This window comes from Miniopterus natalensis, chromosome X, assembly GCF_054644295.1.
Source record: "Miniopterus natalensis isolate mMinNat1 chromosome X, mMinNat1.hap1, whole genome shotgun sequence".
Classification (NCBI taxonomy): domain Eukaryota; kingdom Metazoa; phylum Chordata; class Mammalia; order Chiroptera; family Miniopteridae; genus Miniopterus; species Miniopterus natalensis.
The window spans coordinates 21,703,031-21,726,732 of NC_142103.1; the positions used below are offsets into that span (position 1 = coordinate 21,703,031).

Sequence of the window (23,702 nt, forward strand, 5' to 3'; positions counted from 1 at the left end):
ATTAACCAATGTCACCCCAATAAGTTTAATAATTTTTTTTAAAAAAGTTAAGGTGCTCCACCAAGTTTTGTGCTAGAACTCAAAAGATGAAAAACTTAGTTGGCAGAATACAAACCAGGACTTTCTTTTAATTATACACTCAAAATACCAAAAGTATAGTTATCAGTTGCTCTCTAGTATGTGTTATAAACCTAACTTGAAAAATGCACTTTTTAACACTGCCAACAAATTAAGTGCTTTGCTACTTACCCTCTAGTAGGATGCCCTGGGCATTGGTTTTGAACCCAAATAAAATTCAGGTTGAATATACTATACATGAAACTGTACTGCACATCTACTCAAAAAGTAGAAAAGGCAAACCTTCAACACTGACAGGAACCATTAAAGAAAAACTCTAACCACTCCTTATGAGTCTGCCTGTGAGGTTCCATCCTGAAAAGTAAGGGTAATTCTCCACAAATGTGCATATATACAATACTAGGGTTAACTCAACTTTAAAATCTAAAATAATTTGATATTTTATATGGCAGCAAGGAGACTGATGAATAGATAAATCCTTTATGGGTAAATAATGCTAGGGCAGTAGTAAGAACACAGACTCTAGCACCAGATTGTTATGTCTACCACTTATTAACTGGAAAAGTTACTTAACCTCTGTGTCTCAGTTTCATCTGTAAAATGGAGATATTAATAGTACTTTTACTTAGTTCATAGGATTTTGGGGGAGGATTCAACCAGTTACACACACATAGCACGTATAACACTATGAAAAGCTGTTAGCTATTACCCATTTCTAATCACCAATTTGTTAGTGATGTCTACTTCTAATGACTTTTCTCTCACCAAACTAGGCTTTTTAAGAACCACAAAACTTCCTCCCTCAGTCATCCAGCAGTCAAAATTGCAATGCTTCCCCCAAAATTCTGAAGGTACAGGCAGTCTAGATCAGGATGGTTCTCTGAAGTGCGGGCAATGATACACAATATGTAGTTGCTATTGAATATTTTTTATTTCACATTCACGTTTAACAGAAATGCAAAACATCTTTCAATTTCTCCATGACTAATCCAACCAATTAGATAGCTTACTGTTAATACAGATCTAAGCCCACATACCTTAACTGACAACTCTTTACACCTCACTGGGTAAATTATTTTGCCCTGTGTTTAGAGTTTCTTACTGTAAAGTTGGGCTACGGTGATTATTTTCCCATCCTTTTACCACTCGGAAAAATAGAAATTTTGTCCAATATTCTCGATTGATACGTTCAAATCAGTATTATATTCAAAAGGGCTACAATGAGTTACTCTAATGCCTTTATTTTATCTCCCAAAGGTTCAAGTTTCCGTTCTTATCAAAAACAAAATCCCGTTACGATTCTAAGGCACTTTACCTGCGTGACTAATAACAAGATCTGCTTTCTCAAGGTCTTCTTTCAATGAATCCTTGTACCTGTAAACATCCAGAGTAAATGACTCAGTACTGAATGGTTCAGGTACGATCTTTCCTCTGCCTATTTGTAGGACGAGTCGGTTGTAACCAAGGCTCTTGATGATCTGAAAAGAGACAAAAAAGAAAAAGCGGGCCTTTTAAACAGGTTACTGTAAAAATAGTAACAACAACAAACCCTAAAGTCGGTGTTCAGATCGGAGGACGGGCTGCCAAAATAGTCTAAATGGAGCCGATTTCTGTTAGTTTTCCAAAATGACCCATTCCCCTTCACCCCCGTCCCGGGCCCTGACAAGGTACCTCACTAGCCCTAATGGATCTAAGCGACCCAGCTCACGGAGTCGTGAAAGAACTGGCCCCGCAAGAAATCTGAGACCGGCCAAAGATTTTGAAAAAGGCGCCGAAAACTCGGCGGGAGACCAACTAAGAGCTCCTTCAGCCTCCCGGATCTGGCTGCGCAAAGCAGCCCTGAGGAGACGCCGCGCCGCCTCAGACCGCCGACCGGCCGCTAGGGCGCCCCAGACGGAAAGGCGCGGGGTCTGCACGAGTAGGGCCAGGGCGGCGAGCCGAACCGGGCGAGCTGGGTCCAGCCGGGTAGAATCGGCTCGGGTCGGAATCGGGCCAGGCGGAGCCGGGGGTTCCAGGTGCTCAGCGCGGCCGCGCCGCCCACAGCTCGCTGGAGAGACCAGCGAGGCGGGCCTAAACCCTAGAGGCGGAGCCGCTCGAAGGTGTGGCCAAGCCGAGGAACAGAGACAGGCGGAGGCGGAGAATCTGAGGAGGAACGTCGGAAAAAGGAGGAGCCTACGAGAAGGTGGGGAGGAGCGGCCGGGGAAGGCTGAGGGGAAGCCGGCAGAGGTGGGGGGCGCTAGGGCGCGGGGAGGAGTCAGCAAAGGGGTGGCGGCTCCGGAGGTTCTTTCAAGCACCGCTATCAGGCCCTGTTACCGACGATAGCAGCGGCGAGCCCGCGTGCCGCCCCCGCCTCCCCGACTCACTTGCAGACAGTCGCGCGCCAATACACACGCAATTAGGTCGTCAAAGCTGGTGGTCCCCACAGTAACAAACACGCACTTCATCGCGAGGGTTCCCAGGCCAGACTTGCAAGGGCCGGATGTGACGTACAGAGCTCACGTGAACTGAGGCTGCGCGTTCAATGGGGAGGCGGAAGTTGGCCTAGGCTGCCAACTTGCGGCGGGAACCCCGTTTGTTATGTTCTATGGGGGGTGGGGCCAAAGACTACTTGGCGAGTGAAGTATCAGCCACTGCCGGAAGCCCTTCAGGTGTAAGAGCTCCTGGGACCATCGCATTAAGGAGGTGGGGAATTAACAGATTTAAGTGTTCTTTTCTCAAAAGTGGCCGTTAAAAAAATAATAATGAAATCGCACACCCTATCCTAAGAATTGTGTTTGATTCATTGCTTGGGTACTACAAATCTTATTAATGATACTGAAGTTTGGGATTCTTTATTTTCTGTCATGTTTTGCCAAGGCATGTACATATGAGCGATGTGGGGTTTTTTTAAATTTTTTAAAATTTTTTATTGATTTCAGAGAGAAGAAGGGAGAGGGAGAGAGTCATTGATGGGCGGCCTCCTGCACGCCCCCTACTGGGGATGGAGCCCGCAACCCGGGGCATGTGCCCTGACCAGGAATCCAACCGTTAGGTTCATGGGTTGTCGCTCAACCACTGAGCCATGCCAGCCCCGCATGAGCGACAGTTTCACTTTGAGTCTGTCGAGGGCCTATGAAATGAAAAGTGCCTTTCTAAAATCACTCATTAGCATGGGCTCTTCCAACTGTGGTTTTCAAGAAACCAGAGCTCTATGGGGTCTCTGGAAGCTGCAACAAGACAGTTACCTCCTCTAGCAAGCATTGCGTGTAAAATAGAGGCATTAAGGCTTGACGCTTCCATCTGTATAATGCGTTGAACCCATCCACTGAATCATTTAAAATGTGAAATTATGGTAAATTTAAATTAGGATGAAATGTAAGATTATACATTAGCATGTATATGTACGGCAGGTACATTACAATTAGGTAGTGAAGTACAGGACAGGTAATTCCTCAAGACTCCTTTCTCCTACCACTATTAAGGTCATTGTCCGCGCTATCTGGTTCTAATGTTTTCTGTGTTTTCAACTTAAAATTTCACTTTAGCTCATATTTATACTTTGCCCTGCCTGGTTATATACAGAAGAGAACCTGTGAGAAGAAATTGTTTTAAAGAGGAAATGGATTGGAGTTGAATTAGACGTAGATCATAGGCTAAAAAAAACTCTTTTTACCTTAAGTCTTGTGGCTTGGGTAACTGTCTTTCTGAGGAGTGATATGCTGCTCTTCCTCTCTTGGTACCAAATTTCACAAATTAATGATACAGTGAAACTACAGTTTCCTAATAACAGTAAATGTAGGAAGGTAATGGTTGAATAATAAAACATAAACTTAATAATATATTCTGCCCAATAAGAGTAATAAACTATTTATTGAAATATAAGACAAAAATATTCCAAAATACTCTAATTCAGAAAGACCTTTACCTCTTGTGTCTCTGAAATCTTTTCCTATGTCTAGAAGATATTAAATTAAATTAAAGGAACACTCTTCTGATTAGCTCACAGAGAGAATAAGCACATATATAAATTAAATGTTCTTAAATTCACAGAAAATAAGAAAATTGAACTTCTAATACTTTAAATGTGCTAAACTTTAATAAAGCATCTTGTGGAAACTGATCCAGAACTGTTTTAAGAGTCCAAGATTTCAATTTTGGCAATTAACTCTTTTCTCTATTTTGTTAGTTTTGAGTATAATACAAGCATGCATTTTATTTACTTGGGTGTGTTTTCCCTAAACTTATACGGGCTTACTGATCAAATAAGTTCACATTACTTTTAAAAATGATTATAATTATGAAAAAGGTAAATTTGTGTGGATGAAAAAGGGGCCACATGCTAAAGCTGACAAGTTCAGGGGAAGCCTGCATGGCAGCCTTACAAACTCAGAGATCTGAAGTAACCACATAGGATAGTATGAAATTAAAATTTCTAACTAAAAGCGAGTCATGCTGGGTCGTCTTGTCCTAGGTGGGTATCTTCCTTGATGAAGGTCAATCTTTACCTAAACTGAACCTGTTTATTGTCTTTTTCTAAGATAACACACCTTTGGGATGTCAGAGTAATTTCCTTTTTCCTGACCCCCTCACCCCACCCCCATACCCACCGAACCAGAGCACTAGCCTACAGCCATTCACTGTTATCTTGTTTCCTGAATACCATCTCTATGTGCTGTAAATGTTCATTGTTAACTATCTTATACCCACCAAAGTAAAAGAAGTATTTGTCTCTCCGTTTTACTTTTTCATTCAGTCTCAGAGATTTCCCATTTTTTCTTTCTCCCGCCTTTCTAATCTATCACCAGTGGATTTCATGTAACCCCCTTACATCTCCTCCTTTGATTGTAATGTATAAAATAAGCTGCAAAACTGCCATTCTCTGGAGCATTTTCTCAACCTGTTGAGATTTTGCTTCCTGGCAATTGTCGTCAGTTTGGCTTAAATAAACTCATAAAAATCCTCTGCAGGCTTGGACATATCTTACATTGACATTTATTTTCAACTACATTAACTCAGTGTTCTGACAAACTACTTCAATGGCAACTATGCTTTATACTTGCCAGCTTGAAGATAATTTCCAAGATCTTTAAGCAACTTAAAATCATGGGCTGACGTTAAATTGAGTTAGTTAATGGATAATAATTGCACAGCTAGGTACTTTTTAAGTTAAATAGAATATTTAAATATTGGTTTAAACTAAACATAATTTTAAGTTTATATACATTTGCTTATTTGAAATGCTATAGAGAAGCTGTATCTTGGAGTTGTGTAATGAATGTGTTCATTTTTGCCACTTTAGGGGTTATAAAAGGATTTGTGTGAATAGAATGTTTTGTCATGTCTTAAGTTCTGCTAGTCTGTTAACATGCTTGTATATACCAGACAGTTATCAATCAGCTGCCCTGCACCTTTCTCTTTAAATTAAAAGTTAGTCACTTAGGTTCAAAGTTTTAATTACAGTAAACCTTCGATTTTGCAGACTTCAATTTAACAGACTTCGTATTTGACAAAATTTCCAGTCCGTATGTCATATGTGAAAATTAATACCCTGTTAATTTTAAAATGATTTTAACCAAGATTTGCTTGTAATTAAATTGACAGGTTATTTTTTGTTATTAATTCAGTTATTTTTAACAAATTTTAGTGAATAGGCCATATGTTGGAAAAGACTCTGTAGTAATTTCGCTGACATAAATATTACATATCTACAACTATAATCTACATATTTAAATCCAAGACTCGCTGTTCATAAACAGTGTTCAGAGAATGATTAGCACTTGATCATGAGCGGTAATTGGTTCTGTTGTCACCTGGCGTGACTTTCTTTCGAAGTTTTAAGGTGTGCCGCCAGTGTTCCCAGGTGCACTAAGCCACGCCCCAGGTGTGCGCATTTGTTTACTCGAGGTGATTAGTGAATGTGCCCATTTCCTAGAGCTATTCATATAAATTTAAAATTACAGTAATATGTATAGAAAATTTTCCTGTGAAATTAAGCTTTTCATACATACTTAATTTTAATTACACAAATGAGTCTGCATAAGTAAAAACAGGTTAAATGATTTGTCAATTTTTTAACATATGCATTCAAAAAGCCTACTTTATTTATATATTAACAGACACCCCCTCCCCTGAATTATTCCATTATATCAAGGTTTTACTGTAATGTGAGTGGTTCAGGCTCTGCAAGGAGTAATAGTGACAGAGAATTACAACAGTATATATGCTTTTGTTTTTCAAGGAAAAATAATAGTTTTTTCCTAAAGCAGCTTTTGGTTTCCAAACCCCTTTATACTCTTAAAAATTATTGAGAACCTCAAAGAGCTTTTGTTTATGTATGATGATGTGGGTTATAACTGCTGATATTTACCATATCAGATATTAAAAATGAGAAAATTTAAAACTTGATTCATTGGAAAGTAGCAATGATGAGCACATTGCATGTTAACATAACCTATTTTTATGAAGAGAAAAAACCCCTATATTTTTTAAACAAAAATTTTCATTAAAGAATAGATTGTTTCACATTTTTGGAAATCTCTTTTACTATGTGGGCTAACAGAAGGAAGCTGGGTCCTTGTATCTTCTGCATTCAATCCATTGCATTATCACATAGCACATAGCATCTGGAAATCTTGACTGTATACTCAGGAAAGGATGAGAGTCAAAAGATAATTTGTCAGTATTATTATGAAATCATTGTGACCTCACCAATCATCTAAAAGAATATGAGAGACTATAATAAGGAAAATATATAGAAAGTAAATTTTATTTGTCTTGATTTATAACATCTGAGTTTAAAAGCTTTGAAATACAGGGGTGGGGGCAAAGTAGGTTTATAGTTGTGAGTAGGTGAAACACAGTTTATTCTTGAATTATTTATTTATTTATTATTGTATTATTTCTTTGTATAACTGTAAACCTACTTTTGCCCTCTCCTATATATTAAAATGTTTACAGTACTCCCTCAGTTTAGATGACCTTGCTTCCTTTATTTAGTAACTAATGGTTCCACCTACAATATGAATGGTTATTCTTTACCTTATGTATAATCTGCCTAGATAGCAGAGATTCTGTGTCTTACAAGAATAATTTTTTATGATTTAAGTTTCCTTTATTATACCTATGATTATTTAAGGGGAAAAAACCCTTAGAACATAGACTCTTCACTTACAATAGTGTTACCATCAATGTTTCTTTTCAAATGCTTTGTTGTTGCTTTGATTAAATAGGTACAGAAGTATTGTTTCTCAGTCACTCAGGATCCTAGCTAGTCAAGTGCACAAATCTCCTCTGACAGTTCTTAATTTTGCTTTCCCCAAATCAAATCCTAAATTTAGAACAAATAACATTTTCATGATATATGTAAATCAAATCCTAAATTTAGAACAAATAACATTTTCATGATATATGTTATACCTAAAACTAAAACTTTTATGCATAAAATAACTAAGATTTTTCACAAGATTTACTCTGTCAACTTATAAAAAGAGATATTGGAAATAATTAGGTTTGCTTAATGTGTTACTATTGTAAAGTTGATTGGGAAGAGTTGTAAGACCAGAAGGGACACTCAACCTTCTGTAAATTAATTTTTGGGTAAAATATTATTAATATAAACATTTCAGAAATTATATGCTTTATGGGAAGTGTCTGGCAATTTGTCAGTATCCTACCTGTTCATAATTCTGTTTTACCTTTAGAGGTAACCTTCATCAAAATTCTTATGGAGTAGTTATACAGGCATACCTCATTTTATTGTGCTTCACAGGTGTTTCATTGTTTTACAAATGGAAGGCAAGACTCTCCACCAACAAAAAGATTACAACAAACTTTATTGTGATGCTTACCTTATTATGGTGGTCTAAAACAGAGCCTACCATATCTCCGAGGTATGCCTGTATACTGGACTCCAATACAGAATTTCACTCCTCTCTATTACGATAAAATTGGCAATAGAAATAGATTAACCACTGCCATTAAATTTCTTAATGTTCATTTGTTACTCTAAAGCTTAATTGAAGGTTATACTATAAACTACAGGGCAGAGTTTATGGCTTCAACAAAGAAGAACAATCTCAGAGCCTCATGGAAAAGGACTTAACAGGGTTGCCACTTAAAAGAATAGACTTTGGAGTTCAGGCATCTGAGTTGATATCAGTTAATTTCCAGGTGGTACCAATGGACCGAGGCAATATTTCCAGGGCTCTTTTTAATCCAACGAAAGGTGCAGACTAATATAGAATCAGATAATCAGGAGGTTATGCTAGACAATGCTTAGCCTTCCGTAAGATACCCCATAATTCTTTTTTTTCCCCCCCTTTCGAAGTATCTTACAGTTTTTCATGACAAGTGAAACTGAGGATTTCTGACATCCATTTTAGAAGAAATATCATGTATATTTTACAGTCCAGATAAAATAAACCTATAGCTATTGCTGAAAATCTAAGGGAAATATGGAAAATAAAGTAGCATTAGTTAACTCTATGAAAAGGGTGGTTTCATACTGATTTTATATAAAAAGAACTATTCTTTTAAATAATTCAGAAGGAAATTGTAATGAAAGTATAACACTAATTTGTTCATATTAATTTTATATATTTTTTGTTTCTGCTCTTGCTAATTTTTCTACCTCCTCATCAATATGGCTAACTAATCCTTCAAGATTCAACAGAGGTGGAATTTCCTGAAGGAAGCCTTTCTCTGGGCCTCATAAAGTATGCCCAGTATTTGTGAATACTACTTTTTGCCTAACTCTGTCATAATTCTTGGTGTTTAAATAACCTATATACTTTTTTCTTCCTCTGGACTGTAAAATCCTAAAAGGCAGAGACCATGTCTAATTTATCTGTGAATTCCCAGCATTTAGTGCTGTCATGGGAACCTAGACAATACTCAATAAATGTTTATTGAACTAAAAAGAGTTAAATTGTTAGGTACCAACTAAGCCCTGTGGGAAATACAAAGATCAATAAAACATATTTCCTTTTCTATCCCAACAATAGATTATTTGTTTTTCATAGGATGATCATGGTTTGTTGACTTTTAGAATTAAGAAATTATGGAATTGGGCCCAGCCGGCGTGGCTCAGCTGTTGAGTGTCAATCTATGATCCAGGAGATCACGGTTCGATTCCTGGTCAGGGCACATGCCCAGGTTGTGGGCTCGATCCCCAGTGAGGGGCATGCAGGAGGCAGCCAATCAGTGACTCTCTCTCATCATTGATGTTTCTATCTCTCTCTCTCTCCCTCTCCCTTCCTCTCTCTGAAATCAATAAAGACATATTTTTTAGAAGTTAAAAAAAAGAAACTGTGGAATCCGTTCTTTTTATTTTATGAACAGGAAACAGAGGTTCACGTAAGACTATGAATTTTCCCAAGATTATATAGCAAAGCTAATAATAATAGCTGAGCTAAAGATTGAACCCAGCCCTTCAGATGCCTGTCAAATGCTCTCCTATACTATGCTGACCTACCCTTTAATGATGAGCCTACAGTAATGACATCTGAATTATAATATAAAGCATTAAGAGCAATATAATTTTAAAGGATGATAAATTAGAAGTTTTCTCTTAATCTTTTAAATACAACATATTGTAGAATCTTTGAACCTAGCTATTCTGTTTAAATTTATTTAAAAAATTTTTCCATTATTCAACAAAAGTTTCTGTATATCCTTTTTTATTTTTCAATTACAGTTCACATTCAATATTATTTTAGATTACTTTCAGTTAGAAAGCATAGTGATTAGACAGTTATATAAATTATGAAGTGATACTCCCAATAATTCAAGTACCCACCTTGCACATTCAAGAATCAACCGATGAATGCATAATTAAGTGGAACAACAAATCAATGTTTCTCTCTCTCTCGCCCTCTCTCTCTCAAAAAAAATATACTAAAAAGTTTTTTCTTGCATTAATATTTGTATTAAATTTGTATTGACATTTTATGTATATATGTATGTATGTATTTGCTTCCTGATTTATTTTTAGACCAGCTTTGAGGTAGGTTGTTCTATGCAAACATGGCAGTGTTAATTGAAACCTTCATAGCAGAAAAGTAGATAGGGCTCCAATTATTTTTTTAAAACGGTATGGATGAATCTTAGAAAAAATTTAATGGCGGAGAAATGACTTAAAAACAGCAGATAGGATTTTAATCCAGATCCAGTTCCAAAGCCCGTGTTCTTTTTCACTTGCTCTCCTTTATGATCAACAAGTAATATATATTTTGAGGTGGCTGGCTGATGACCATGAGGCACAGTTCAGTTAAGTGGCCTATATGTAAAAATTGAATAAGTAACTGTGGGTTTATAGCACACTTTCCTTCAACTGCCATACCTTCTAAAGAGTTCATTTTTCAATATATGGAGATCACTTTTTGGAGAGTTCTATTAGGGAAAAGAAGGAGAGAAGAGAAAAACTAGAAAAGACAGGCAGTTATATCTGAATCAACAGTCATTTTGTATTAGAGTAGATTAGAGATGAAACAATTTATAGTGCTGGCATGTATCTGACCCCGAATCACCATTGTAAGGCTGTTAGGTAAAGACATACATGGCACCAGAAATCACTTTAATATTTAAAACAAAGTCTATGCGATGTCATAGGTCTTCTATATATATCTAGAAGATACTAATTAGGTGGAAGATATTGCATATACTTAGCAAATCCTGTTGTGTTTTTCCATGAAAATAAACCTGGGGTCAAGGTGAAAGTCATTGATGATTTGGTTACACCATGAGCTGCAAATTTCCAAAAGTATGTATGATAGTAAATGTTCCAGAAAAAGAAGAAAATTAATTTGTTGGATTTTTAATATTAATGTAACAAAATTTTGGTTAGCAAGAACTTGCTAAATTTAAAAAGTCACATTTATGACCTTTTGAGTCCTCTCTTTTTTCTTGATGAGTTTAACTAAAAGTTTGTAAATTCTGTTTATATTTTCAAAAAATAAACTCTCATTGATTTTTTTTTTATATTGGCCTTCTAGTCTATTTCATTTATTCCTGCTGTAATCTTTACTATTTCCTTCCTTCTGCTAACTTTGGGCTTAGTTGTTGTTTTTTTTTTGTTTTTTTTTAATTCATTAAGGTGTAAAGTTAGGTTATTTATTTGAGATCTTTTTTCTTAATGTAGGCATTTATCACTATAAATCCTTAGAACTGCTTTTGCTGCATCTCATAAATTTTGGTACAATGTATTTTTGTTTTCATTTGTCTCAAGATACTTTCTGATTTCTCTTTTGATTTCTTCTTTGACCCATTGATTGTTGAGTAATGTGTTGTTTAATTTCCACATTTTTTGTGAGTTTTTCAGTTTTCCTCCTGTTATTTTCTAGCTGTATACCTTTGTGGTCATAAAAGATACATGATATGATTTCAGCTTTCTTAACTTTGTTAAGGCTTGTTTTGTGGCCCAACATATGATCTATCCTGGAGAATGTTCTGTGTGCACTTGAGAAGAATGTGTATTCTAGTGCTCCTGGATAGAATGTTCTGTATTTGTTTGTTAGGTCCGTTTGCTCTATAGTGTTATTTAGGTCTACTGTTTCCTTATTTATTTTATTTTCTTTTTTTATATGTCTTTATTGATTTCAGAGAGAGGAAAGGAGAGGGAGAGAGAGAGAGATAGAAACATCAGTGATGAGAGAGCCATTGATCAAGCCCACAACCCAGGCATGTGCCCTGACCGGAAATAGAACCCTGATCGCCTGGATCCTAGGTCGACGCTCAACCGCTGAACCACAGCCCGGCTGGGCTCCTTATTTATTTTCTATCTGGATGATCTAACCAATGTTGAAAGTGATGTATTTAAGTCCCTTACTATTATTGTATTGCTGTTTATTTCTGAACAGATACCTTTATCACTATATAGCGACTGTATTGTAGCTGACTGTTACTGAAAGTCTATTTTATCTGATAAAAGTATAGCCACTTCTGCTTTTGTTTGTTTATCATTTGAATAGAATATCTTTTTCCATCCACATTTATTAGCTTTTAAATCTGAAGCTTCAATATACTTCCTCTTCTGGTATGTTTTCCTCATTCTTAAGTTATAAAAAACAGCCACCCATTCAGTACAAATCATAACATGGACATAATAAATGTTAAAATAAACTATATGTTTTCTAGACGCCGCAGCATTTGTCAATCTAGAAAAGGATTGCTCTCCTTATACCTATAAATGCTGTTACTGTTTAGTTAGAGGAAAACCACCAGATGGCAACCTCATCTGCATTATGCACAATGCTCTGCCACCCATTACAGGTCCCTTAAGCCAAATGCTCCCTGATTCATGGCTGATTTCTATAGTGATCTCAGTAAATGGATACTAGGTAGTCACTTGGAAGTGATTGTTGGAAGGTGGGAGGTGTGTAGAGTTGGGATGTATTTAGCATCATGTATGAAATATATTTAGTGACATTATTTTTAAATTAATCTTGAAAACAAAAAAAATTAGTATCTATTCCCATGTTGCACTCTAAACATATTTCTAATTTGAAGCTAAAAGGAACCATATCCATTTGGCAAGTGTATGAAGCTACAGATCATATGATTTCTTCATGAATCACAAGTTAGGCTAGTTGGATTCCTTGTACTTAATGGCAATCTGGTAGCTAGCTGGTTTATTGCTTAAAATGAAACTGGCTTCCTTATTTCTAAATTTGACAGTATTCAGAGAGTACTGCTGGGGTTATTTAACATGTTCCTTATAGTTTTCTGTTTATAAACAACCTGCCCTGAGGTACTAATTAGGTGGAAGATATTGCACATATTTAGCAAATACTGTTGTGGTTTTCTATAAAAATAAATCTGTGGTCAAGGTGAAAGTCATTGATGAGTTGGTTACATGAGTCTCAAATTTCTGAAAGTATGCATGACAGTAAATGTTCCAGAAAAAAGAAATAAACTTGTTGAAATTTTTATTACTGAATAAGTAGAGTTCTAATTGCATCTGACATTTCATTGATAAATCCCATTTCTAAAGTGGCATGTTTCACCAACATTAAAGTACAGCTGTGTAAGACATCTGTTTGGATTAAATATCTATAATACCTAACAGATTGTCTTTTTCTTATGACTGTAATTGACTTTATTTTGCATCTGTATATTTTCAAAAATCCATATTTGAAAAATATGCTTCTCAGTCTCCTGGGTATTTTTAGTAACTTAATTAAGGAATATTTTACATATATAATTCACTATTTCAAGTATACAATTTAATGATTTTTATTAAATTTAAGTCTCCTGAGTATTTTTAAAATGGTATAGCTGTACTTAGATGCCATTCCTCATCACATGACAAATACTCTGCATTTTGGCAGCTCATCTATCTTTGGTTCCTAGCATGCCTACTTTTAGGTATTGTTTACAAAACTGAAAGTCATAAAATATGGCTCTTATATTCTGAAATTTTGTTAATGTCAGTGTCTCAATGCCCCACCTTCTAGGGCACATTTATATCACTTTACAGATAGGGAGTTTTGGCTTCATTATCGTATAATACTAGCATATTTAACTTTCAGTACTACTCAGATCATTGGAGCTAATGACTGTTATTTTAACACATGTGTAGTACTGATAATAAAGTATTTTTCACAACATGAAAGACTGTTCTTGCTCTCGAAGGATTTACAAAAAATTGAAAAGTTTATCTAGGTATAAAGAATACTTCAAAATGATCAATAGACTCCATTCATATTCTGCTCTATCCCTTTTTTTACAAATCTCACTTTCTCATTCCCCTAGACACAGGGCTTTCTATACTCTTGTTCTGCCATCTAGATTTGCCCACATGACTCCAAGTTCAAATCCCATCAGCAAAGTGTTCTTCAAAACTGATATCCATCTTCTGTTGCATATTAGTTCCCTTCTTCATATGTTTGGGTCAAAGGCTGTATTGTAAAATAGTAGAAAAATCTCCAAATCAGTATTACTGTTGTTTCTTGCATTGATGGTCATCAAAGATTGGTATCTCCCTCAGATGGAAGAGTGTCTTTGACCTTGATGGAGGAAATACTACTGTATTTGAGTAGATTCCTGAGTTTGGGCAATTTATGCATATGTGCATAACAACTAAAAAACTGAACACATTGTCAAAAACTATCATTTCAACACTCTGAATACAGCAAAGAACTGAACTTTGGGTAAGAACAGAGCAAGTCAATTGGCTCTGTTTTTCTGGGTTTGCTCCAACTTCCCACTTACCACTACTGCCACCCCCTGTCCCAGCTCTGTTGGCACACTAGTTCAACCAAAATAAGGCAGGCTATAAAATGAAACCCAGCAGCTTTGCTGCTGCTTCAGAAAGGAACTTACTTGTTTTAGAGCATTTTCAGTTTAAGTAGTGATCTCACTGGCAAGTGGACAAGAAGGACTGATAGCCTGCCGTTGCAGGACTTTTGGGGGCAGGCAGTGGACCAGCAGATTAGCAGGGATGGGGGAGTGGGTAGGGAGAGATTAATCAAAGAATTTATATGCATATATGCATAACCCATGGACACAGACAATAGTATGGGGAAGGCCTAGTGGGGGGGATAGGGGATCAGTGGAGGGAAAAAGGGGGATATCTGTAATACTTTCAATAATAAAGATAAATTTAAAATTTTTTAAAAGATTCATTTGATAGCAAAAAATGAGAACATTAAACAACAAAGGCATTGGCAAATCTCCAGTGCCTTTACATAAATTGTACAATTTTTGAAATACTTACATGGGTACCTGAAAAACGACACTTGGTTTTCAATGTAATCAAAATGATAATTAAAATGTTTTAAATTAACCATAGAGGAAGCCAACATGGTTATAAGAAAACTTAGTTCTTCGTCCTTTGTTCTCTGTACATTTGGGTGCATTTTTTAGAACTCGAGGACATGATAAGGGCAATAAAATGCAAATAAAATTATTCTTGTGATACATGAAATCTGTTATAAGGAAGATTACATAAAGGTAAACATAATTTTATTATCCCTTAAGTGTTTGAAGACCAATTTATCATCTTAAAAGAACTTTTTTTACTTTGAGATAATTGTGATCCACAAGACCATAATTATTATTATTACTATTATTTTTTTAAACATATCTTTATTGATTTCAGAGAGAGGAAATGAGAGGGAGAGAGAGAGCTAGAAACATCAATGATGAGAGAGTCATTGATCGGCTGCAGCCCACAACCTGGGCATGTGCCCTGACCGGGAATAGAACCCTGATCGCCTGGATCCTAGGTCGGCGCTTAACCGCTGAGCCACGCCCGGCCGGGCGACCATAATTATTGATTCACAGGACGTTGCAAAGAGATATACAGTGACGTTCTATGTACACTCCTTCCCCAATCCCCAGATTTTCACAATGTTAACAACTTACACAACCATAGTACAATATCAAAACCAAGAAATTAATATTGATAAAATCTCCAGAGATTATTCAGATTTCAACAGTTATACATGCACTCACGTGTGTGTGTGTGTCCATGCACTTTTATCTCATGTGTAGCCTTGCATAACTACTAGCACAATCAAGATACTCAACTAACATCACAAGACTCCTTCATGTTATTCATTTATGTCACACCAGTCTCCTCCCTTCCAGCTCTAGTTTCTAGAAACCACAAATCTCTTCTCCATCCCTATAATTATGTCATTTCATGAATGTTACACAAATAGAATCATGCACTATGTGACCATTTAAGATTGCCTTTTTCCTCACTCTGGTTAATGCCCTTGAGATTTATCCAAAATGTTATATGTATCAGTAATTCATTCTTTTATTACTGCTGAGTAGTATTTCATGGTATGGATTTTACCACGTTTATTTAACCATTCACTCATTGAAGGACATTTGGGCCATTTCCCGTTTTTTATTATTACAAGTAAAACTGCTATGAGCGTTCATATACAAGTTCCTGTGTAAAAATGAACCTTCATTTGTTTGGGGTAAATGTTAAGAGTGTAACTGCTGGACTATATGTTAAGTCCATTTATAGATTTGAAAGGAACTTCCAAAATATTTTTCCAGAGTGGCTGTACCATTTTACATTCCAGCGCTATATGAATGATTCAGTTTCTCTACATCCTCACCAGCATTTGGTGGTGGTACTATTTTTTATTTTACCTATTCTGCTAGGTGTGTAGTGATATTTCAGTTGTAATTTGCATTTCTCTAATAGCTAATGTCGAGAATTATTTTCATGCATTTGCCATCTGTGTATCCTCTTGGGTGAAATATCTGTGCTTGTCATTTGTCCATTTTCTAATTGGACTGCTTGTTTTTTGTAATGCTGTTTTGAATTTTTAATATATTTGCATGCAAGGTCTTTATTGGATATGTAATTGCAAATATTTTTCCACAGACTGAAATTTTTCCTTTTGTCCTCTTAACAGAATCTTTCATAGAGAAATATTTTTTCTTTTAGATGAGGTCTGATTTATCAGATTTTCATTTTATCAACTGTGCTATTTGGTGTCAAGTCTAAGAACCTAGTTCTACCTAGGTTTGTATTCTTTTCTATAAGTTCTGTAGTTTAACATTTTACATTTATGTCCATTATCCATTTTGAGTTAATTTTTATATAAAGTTTAGGTCAAGGTTCGTTTTTTTGCCAATGGGTATCTAGTTTCTTCTGCACAATTTATTGAAAAGTCCATTCTTCCTCTATTGAATTGCTTTTGCGACTTTATAAAAAATTATTGAGCGTATTACTGGGGATCTATATTCTGTTCCGTTGATCTATGTGTCTATCCTTCTGCAATTTATCATTTTAATACAAAGAAAGTCAAATTCTAGTTTTGCATTAATACAATATTGGCAGTAAAATTTCACAAGCTCCTTTTTATTAACAACCCGTCAAAACTGAGCCAAACCTTAGCAAAAATTTAGTACAGTTTATTGCTTCTTTTCAGATTCAGTGTTATGAACCAAAGCAAAAGAAAATTCTCTTTTCTGAAAACCTACAACTTTCTATAACCATTAAGGCTTTCTCTTTCCCTGTCCTTTTTTACATTCTGGAATAATTAGATGTTTCAAAGAAAAAACTAGTCTTCTTACCTTAATAAACAAAAACACAGCATTACCTTGTATACCCAGGTTTATTTCTCTCTTACTGTTTTTCTAGTATATTCATGTTAATTATAATCTTTAATCAATGTAACTAACTTCTATTTCACAGAAAAAATGGGAGGTAATTGAAAACTGTTGTACACTATAATTAAGCAGAATAGCAAAGTTTATGAGTACATGCAACTTTATACAGCCTCACATATATCTTTTACACTTTAAAGTGTTAAAAATGAATGTGTCCATAAACAAGACCAAAGGCATGGTCATCCTATAGTTTATAATAAAAAAAATAAGCAAGTGTATGTTAGTTTGAAGTTCTTAGTTAATCACTTTTTCAGTATTCCATTTCACTTAGAAATTAGCAATGAAAAATTATGGATTAGTTTTATTTTATATTAACCTAAGTATTTAATTTACTTAAGGATCTTTAAAATTATGTTTAAACTATAAAACATAATTACAGTTGATGTAAAAAGTTTGTCAAAATAATTTTAGAAGATAAATTTACATTTTTCACAATCTTACAAAAGTTATGTAGGAGTTATATTAGCTAGTTTGATTAGTAAACCAAAATAATAAGTTTAAGAAATTCACATTAAGTGTTATTTTCATAAAAGACAAAATTTTATAAAAATGTTCGCTTTATTATTTATACATAATATACAGTTGAGAAAAGGACCTAGAGCTATTTTTTCGCTCTCTTAAACATAAATGATCAAACCAATCTAAATTGTCCAAAGATTCTTTTTTTTTAAAATTTATCTTTATCTTTGAAAGTATTACAGATGTCCTCTTTTTTTATCCCCCATTGATCCCCTCCCCCCTGCCTCCTTCCCCCCTCTGCTGCCCCAGGCCTTCCCCACACCATTGTCTGTGTCCATGGGTTATTCATATATATATAAAATGTTTCTGAGTTAGACATTTCTGTAAGGATTTTACAAATGCATAGCACATTTACAGTATTAAAAGTTCAATTAAAAATTTTTGTCATGGATAGGAATATTTATATGTATTCCTCTACCTATAAATCAATTACAATTGACCTCCTTAAAGAGACATTATAGTCTAGTTTATTACCATTCATAGGTAGGATACTATTTCATATTCATATGAAACAGAAAGTCCTTTCTAATTTAAATAAACACAGATATATGGAGAACATATGGTTTCAGTGCTACAACTTCTGCCACAGGTCAAGGGTAAACACAAACACAAAAACTCATAGATCTAGATGTTAAAGAGCTGTTCTTTTTCACAATGGGCACAGAGTTCTTAATATTAATTCACAAAAGACAGGCAAAAAGACTAAAGGAACCAGATTCTCTGTTTCTCACTCAACAGAATAGCGCTCCACCATTCATCCAGAAGAAATCACCAATGATCAGATAATTAAACAAATTCCCAATCATTACTACCACCAAGTAGCAAACATTTTTTTGTCGTGTACAAACAAGAAACTGAAACACTAAAATAGCTAGAGAAGAGAAAATAAAACCTATAGAAACAGAATAAGCAAAGTTCAAGTTTTATTGCTGCTTGGTATTGACCCTGACAGCCAAGAAAAATGTACTTAGGTTTCAGCAGGTTATGAGGTGCATTTTGTCATCCATAATGCAGTTTACTTGTCTCCATGAGGTGAGTGGAACCTCCAAAGTTGTCAAAGTATGATTTTTAAATGAGTAAAATTGAAACACTCAGACACATATAAAGTGAACAGATATTAAAGATTATTGAACTCATTAATTAGTGAAGGAACAATTAAGATAACATGACTGGTCAAAGGCCATTTTAAAACATAGTATTGAGCCTTGGCTAGTGTGGCTCAGTTGGTTGAGCGTCCACCCATGCATGGAAAGGTCGCTGGTTAGATTCTCGGTCAGGGCACATGCCCCTGTTGCAGGTTGCAGGCTCAATCCACAGCAGGGGGTGTGCCAGAGGCAGCCGATCTTCGATGTTTCTCTCTCTCCCTCTCCTTTCCTGTCTCTCTAAAATCAATAAAAAACATATTTAAGAAAAAATAAAGAAAAAGAAAAAACAGGGTATTGATAGGAAGATAAAATTGCTGAATTTTATATAAACTGGGTAACATTCAACAGGGCTATAAAACTGGAATTATCTGTCTTCAGACAGGATTTATTTGCATTTAGACAAGACAAAAATTTTCAAGTTAACATGTGGCTTCCCTAAATGTGGAACCATAAATAAATAGTAAACAGTAAGTTGAATGAGTTATCTTAGGTCCTCTAGACCAAGGGTTGGCAAATTATAGCCTGTGGGTGAAATCTAGCCACTCTCAATTGTTTGCATATGGTTTATGGCTGCTTTCATGCTACAAAGGCAGAGTTGAGTATTCGTGACACCATATGGCCCACAAAACCAAAAATATTTACTACCTGGACCTTTACAGAAACTATTTTCTGATAGTTGCCCCAGACATTCTTTGGGTGGCTTTCACTTTCTTATGACAGTGAAAATGTATGACCCTACTCCTTTGCAGTATTTCTAAGTTTTGGATAATTTTTTTAATACTGCTCTGATTCTGCCGTGGTAGAAATACTCTCTCCTTCTTTTGTGTTTACATATTTATTTATATCCCTCTTATATTATAATAATATGGCATGATTTTTTCTTTACTAGATTTAAGCTTATTGAGAACATCTCATCTTTGTATTTGTACTTAGCATAGTGACTTGCAAATAGTGGATATTCAATAAATCCTTGTTGAAACAAACTGAATAAAACTAAAAGGTGAATGTGAAAGTTCAAGGAAGACTGGAGTTTGGGATTGCTCAGGGAGGACTGCGGGGATGGGTGGCTTAGAAGTGAATAAAGTCCTATGTAAAATTATGTAAAAGTAAAACATTATATATCCTGCTGAATTTATTATTTCCAAGAACTCAGTCACTTATCCATAATCTACCATAGTTTCTTCATCCAAGTTATATGAAGAGTATTTTCTGTTTACTTAACTATTTGGAATGTCCCTGACCCAGGGTAAATAACTTGCATTTTAATAGCACTCATTTTTACTAGAAATTAACACACTTGGTCAATAAAAGTTTACACAGTATTGACAATGGCAAAACCGTTGAAAATCATATGTTTGTGATAAACATATTGTGACAAAGGGATTTTCTGTTACTTTTGATGTGTAATACCTAGTTTAGAAGATATAGTTTGAATGGTGAAATTTTGGGTTTTCAGGGCATCTAAGTGATTTAATTAGAAAAGTATACTGAATGTTACCTTGACTGCCCTAAAAATTTCAGGTCACTATGCAAATTTTACTCAGTAAATATTATCAGAATTAATTTTAAATATGGTTTTATCCTATCACGCAGAGTCAGCAGATGGCCACACAGCATATGCTGTTATTTTTATCTTATAAATGAGAAGTTCAAGTATAGTCTTATTGCCATTAACAAGCCTTGGCCCTGGCTCATCTGACATTAGGCTAAATCTTTCTGCTAAGAAACCCTCAAGATATGAAACATACTATTTAATTTTGAGATATTTGTAAGATATATGATTTTCTTAAAAAAGTAATTTTAAATATACTTAAAATATTCCACTGCCTCTTCAGCTTTACCTGAGCCTATATTTTCATCTGAATGGTTTAAAAAAATTTGTCCTAAAGATTGTTTAGTAAATGTCAGATGACTAGCGCTTTTAAAATAAATAATTAAATAGGCCAATCATTTCAGATATTTAAATGAGAATGTGATTTAGTTGATTTCACAGTTAATAATTTAACTTCAATAAAAAGCAGCTTCTAGTCTTCTCCCTGGGCGTGTCTAACATAAATGAATACTAATTAAAGTACTGTCATTCCACTCGGGTTTAGACTATCATTTTTCTAATTATGGAATAAATCCCTCAATGAAAAAAAATCTTCATCTGTAAAGAAGTAATTCCCAACAGCAGTCTTATAGATTGAAAAACACCAATTATTACGCATTTCTCAATACCTTTGCCATAGGAAGCATGCACTATCCAGTACTTTAAAATGATGGAAATTAAGGGAAAGATAACTACTTTGGGAGCAAGTAAAAGCATTGGGTATATAATAACTCATTTGACTTTATATAATCTTGATTTTGCTTCATTAAATTTGGAGTATGTTTAAATCTGTTCTCTGCTCTTGGGTAAAGTTAAATGAGCTTTCTCTGTTTCATAAAGAATAATGTACTGTTCTATTTCATTGGATATAAACTGAAATTCAGACACAGACAACAGTATGGTGGTTACCAGCAGGAAGGGGGGTGGTGTAGTAAAAGGCAAAGGGGACCAAATATATGGTGACAGAAGATAATTTGACTTTGGGTGGTGGGCACACAATGCAATATACAGATCCTATATCAGAAATGTACACTTGAATCCTATATAATCTTATTAACCAATGTCACTCCAATAAATTTAATGAAATAAAAAACAATAATTCGCTCTTAATCTCTGTTCGTTTGCTGTCTGTATTAAATGGATTTATTGCTCAGTATATAATTTGAATGATGATATAATCTAAGCCCCAAGACTATTGGCTAGAGTTACATGTTATGATTTAACCAGATATTAGTAAAGCAATTTCATTTATACTGATCGCAATTGCTTAATTATATGTGTGGTGATTTTTAAAAGTTAGTTGGGTGAAATGAATTGATCTTCATGCTGTAATCCATTCATCTCATTCACTTTGACATGGAGTATGAATTCCTCATTAGAATGAAAACATGTCACATTTATTTTTATTTTTTAGAGATTTTTTATTGATTTTTTTAGAGAGGAAGGGAGAAGGAGAGAAAGAGAAACATTGATGTGAGAGCGAAACATCGATTAGCTGCCTCCTGCACGTCCCCTACAGGAGATCATACCTGCCACCTGGGCACGTGCCCTGACTAGGAATTTGAACCTGCATCCTTTTGGTGCATGGGACGATGATGCCAAACCAACTGAGACACATGAGCCAGAGTGACACATTTATTTTATGATATATACTTTGAATAAGTAAAATACAATTTGTATTGTAAATACAGAGTCACATTCTATATACAATAAGCATTAATAAAATCTATAGATTATTACATAAATGATGATTAGAAATTTCAAAATAGTAATTATCAGATATCTCTTCAAGTCAATGTTTGACATATCATCACAGACAGTTATTAATTCTATTTATACATTTTGCTGTACTGGGTATTATTCACAGGCGATAAGACAAAATTGTTCTTGCCCTACATGTTTATTAGCTATGAAAATTACCACTGATACAGACCTGAATGCTTCTTTAAATCAAAATTTCATCATAATATCTGGGAATTAGAAGGAAAGTTATCTCCAATTTATTGCTTATTGCAGAAATCTGATAGGCAGTGTCACATTTAAAACAATGGGCTTTGGAGTCAGACTTGAATTAAAATTCCAGCTTTACCACTCATGAACTGTATGACCTTGTCCATGTTACTTAACGTAGCTCCTCATCTCCTAATCTGTAGAATTGAAATGATGATGATGACATTTTCTTTGGCTAATATTTACTAGAGCAGTCACTATTAAAAACAATTTCATATAAAGGAAATATTGTGTAATTAATGCTTTGAACAGAGAACTGTGCTGATTTCACTTTGCAGAGAAATAATCATTTTAAGTGTATGCATGTCAGGCATCAACTTTTTACCTGTAAGGAAAGAAACTGCTGTCTAGAAGAATTACTCGACATCCTGTGTCCCGACCATATTTCAGGTGCCTGGCCCTTTGTAGCTTCTTTCTTTTTAGTTTATGAGTCTTCCTGGAGTTACAAGACCCATCATTATCTCCTCTACCCATTCAATCTGGATACATAAACTGAGGTGCTTGTATATATATGTAAAACCCTGGCATTTCGACCCTGGAAAAGTTCCTTGTAGTTGACTTCATAATTCTGTTTCATACTAACCCCACCTTATTACAAGGCTTAAATTCAAGAACATAGAATTGAATTTACTCTCTTGATTATTTTTAGATTTTTAGATACATGTAATATATTTTAATTTTTATTATTTACTATCATGCACTGAAGTTCTTACTGGAAATGCATATAAGTATTATTTACAGGTGGTAAAAAGTTGAGCATGTGGTATGCAGATAGGGTTATCTAACAGGGGAGCAAGAGCCTAAAAGGAATAAGGCAGGGATTTCACATTGATAAGTAAATGGAATGGAAGTGTTAGGGCAAAGATTCAAACTCAAGACACCTCTCTTTACCCTGCAAATTTCAGACTTTCCAGGCCCCACAGTCATGTGAGCCAAATAAATCGCTCTCTCTCTCTGTTTGCCTGGAGAACCCTGACTAATACGGACTGCTTCACTTCTCATGGTCCTATACCAAATCTCAAATCTGTTCCTTTTCCTTCCCCTTTTAGTTCTGGCTTATTGCTCACCTAGATTTTTAACCAAACCTCATTTCTTTTTCTTTTCTTTTTATGGTTGATTCGTGACTCCCCAAAAGATAATCAGTGTTAAAGGATAATTTCACAAAGGTAAAATTGTGATTTATACAAATATAACATAGACACACATTGTAGGTTTTATTGAACTCATTACTGATTGAACAA

General features: G+C 35.0%; 2 protein-coding genes across 6 annotated transcripts in view; one reads left to right on the plus strand and one right to left on the minus strand.

Annotated features, from left to right (window-relative positions):
- Window positions 1–2,563, minus strand: part of ALG13 (ALG13 UDP-N-acetylglucosaminyltransferase subunit) — a 60,194-nt gene extending 57,631 nt beyond the window's left edge. The window contains 2 exon segments of the mRNA XM_016198084.2: window positions 1,394–1,556; window positions 2,442–2,563. Of these exon segments, the coding sequence (XP_016053570.2) occupies window positions 1,394–1,556; window positions 2,442–2,522 (244 nt within the window). The 5' untranslated portion in view covers window positions 2,523–2,563.
- A 91-nt stretch (window positions 2,564–2,654) lies between these two features.
- DCX (doublecortin) overlaps window positions 2,655–23,702 on the plus strand; it is a 325,574-nt gene continuing 304,526 nt past the window's right edge. For 2 of the 5 annotated variants that reach the window (XM_087813334.1, XM_016198126.2), the window contains exon 1: window positions 2,655–2,760. The gene's annotated coding sequence lies outside the window, so the exon portion shown is untranslated. The remainder of the gene's footprint in view (window positions 2,761–23,702) is intronic. The other 3 variants (XM_016198141.2, XM_016198151.2, XM_087813335.1) reach the window with 2 other exon arrangements.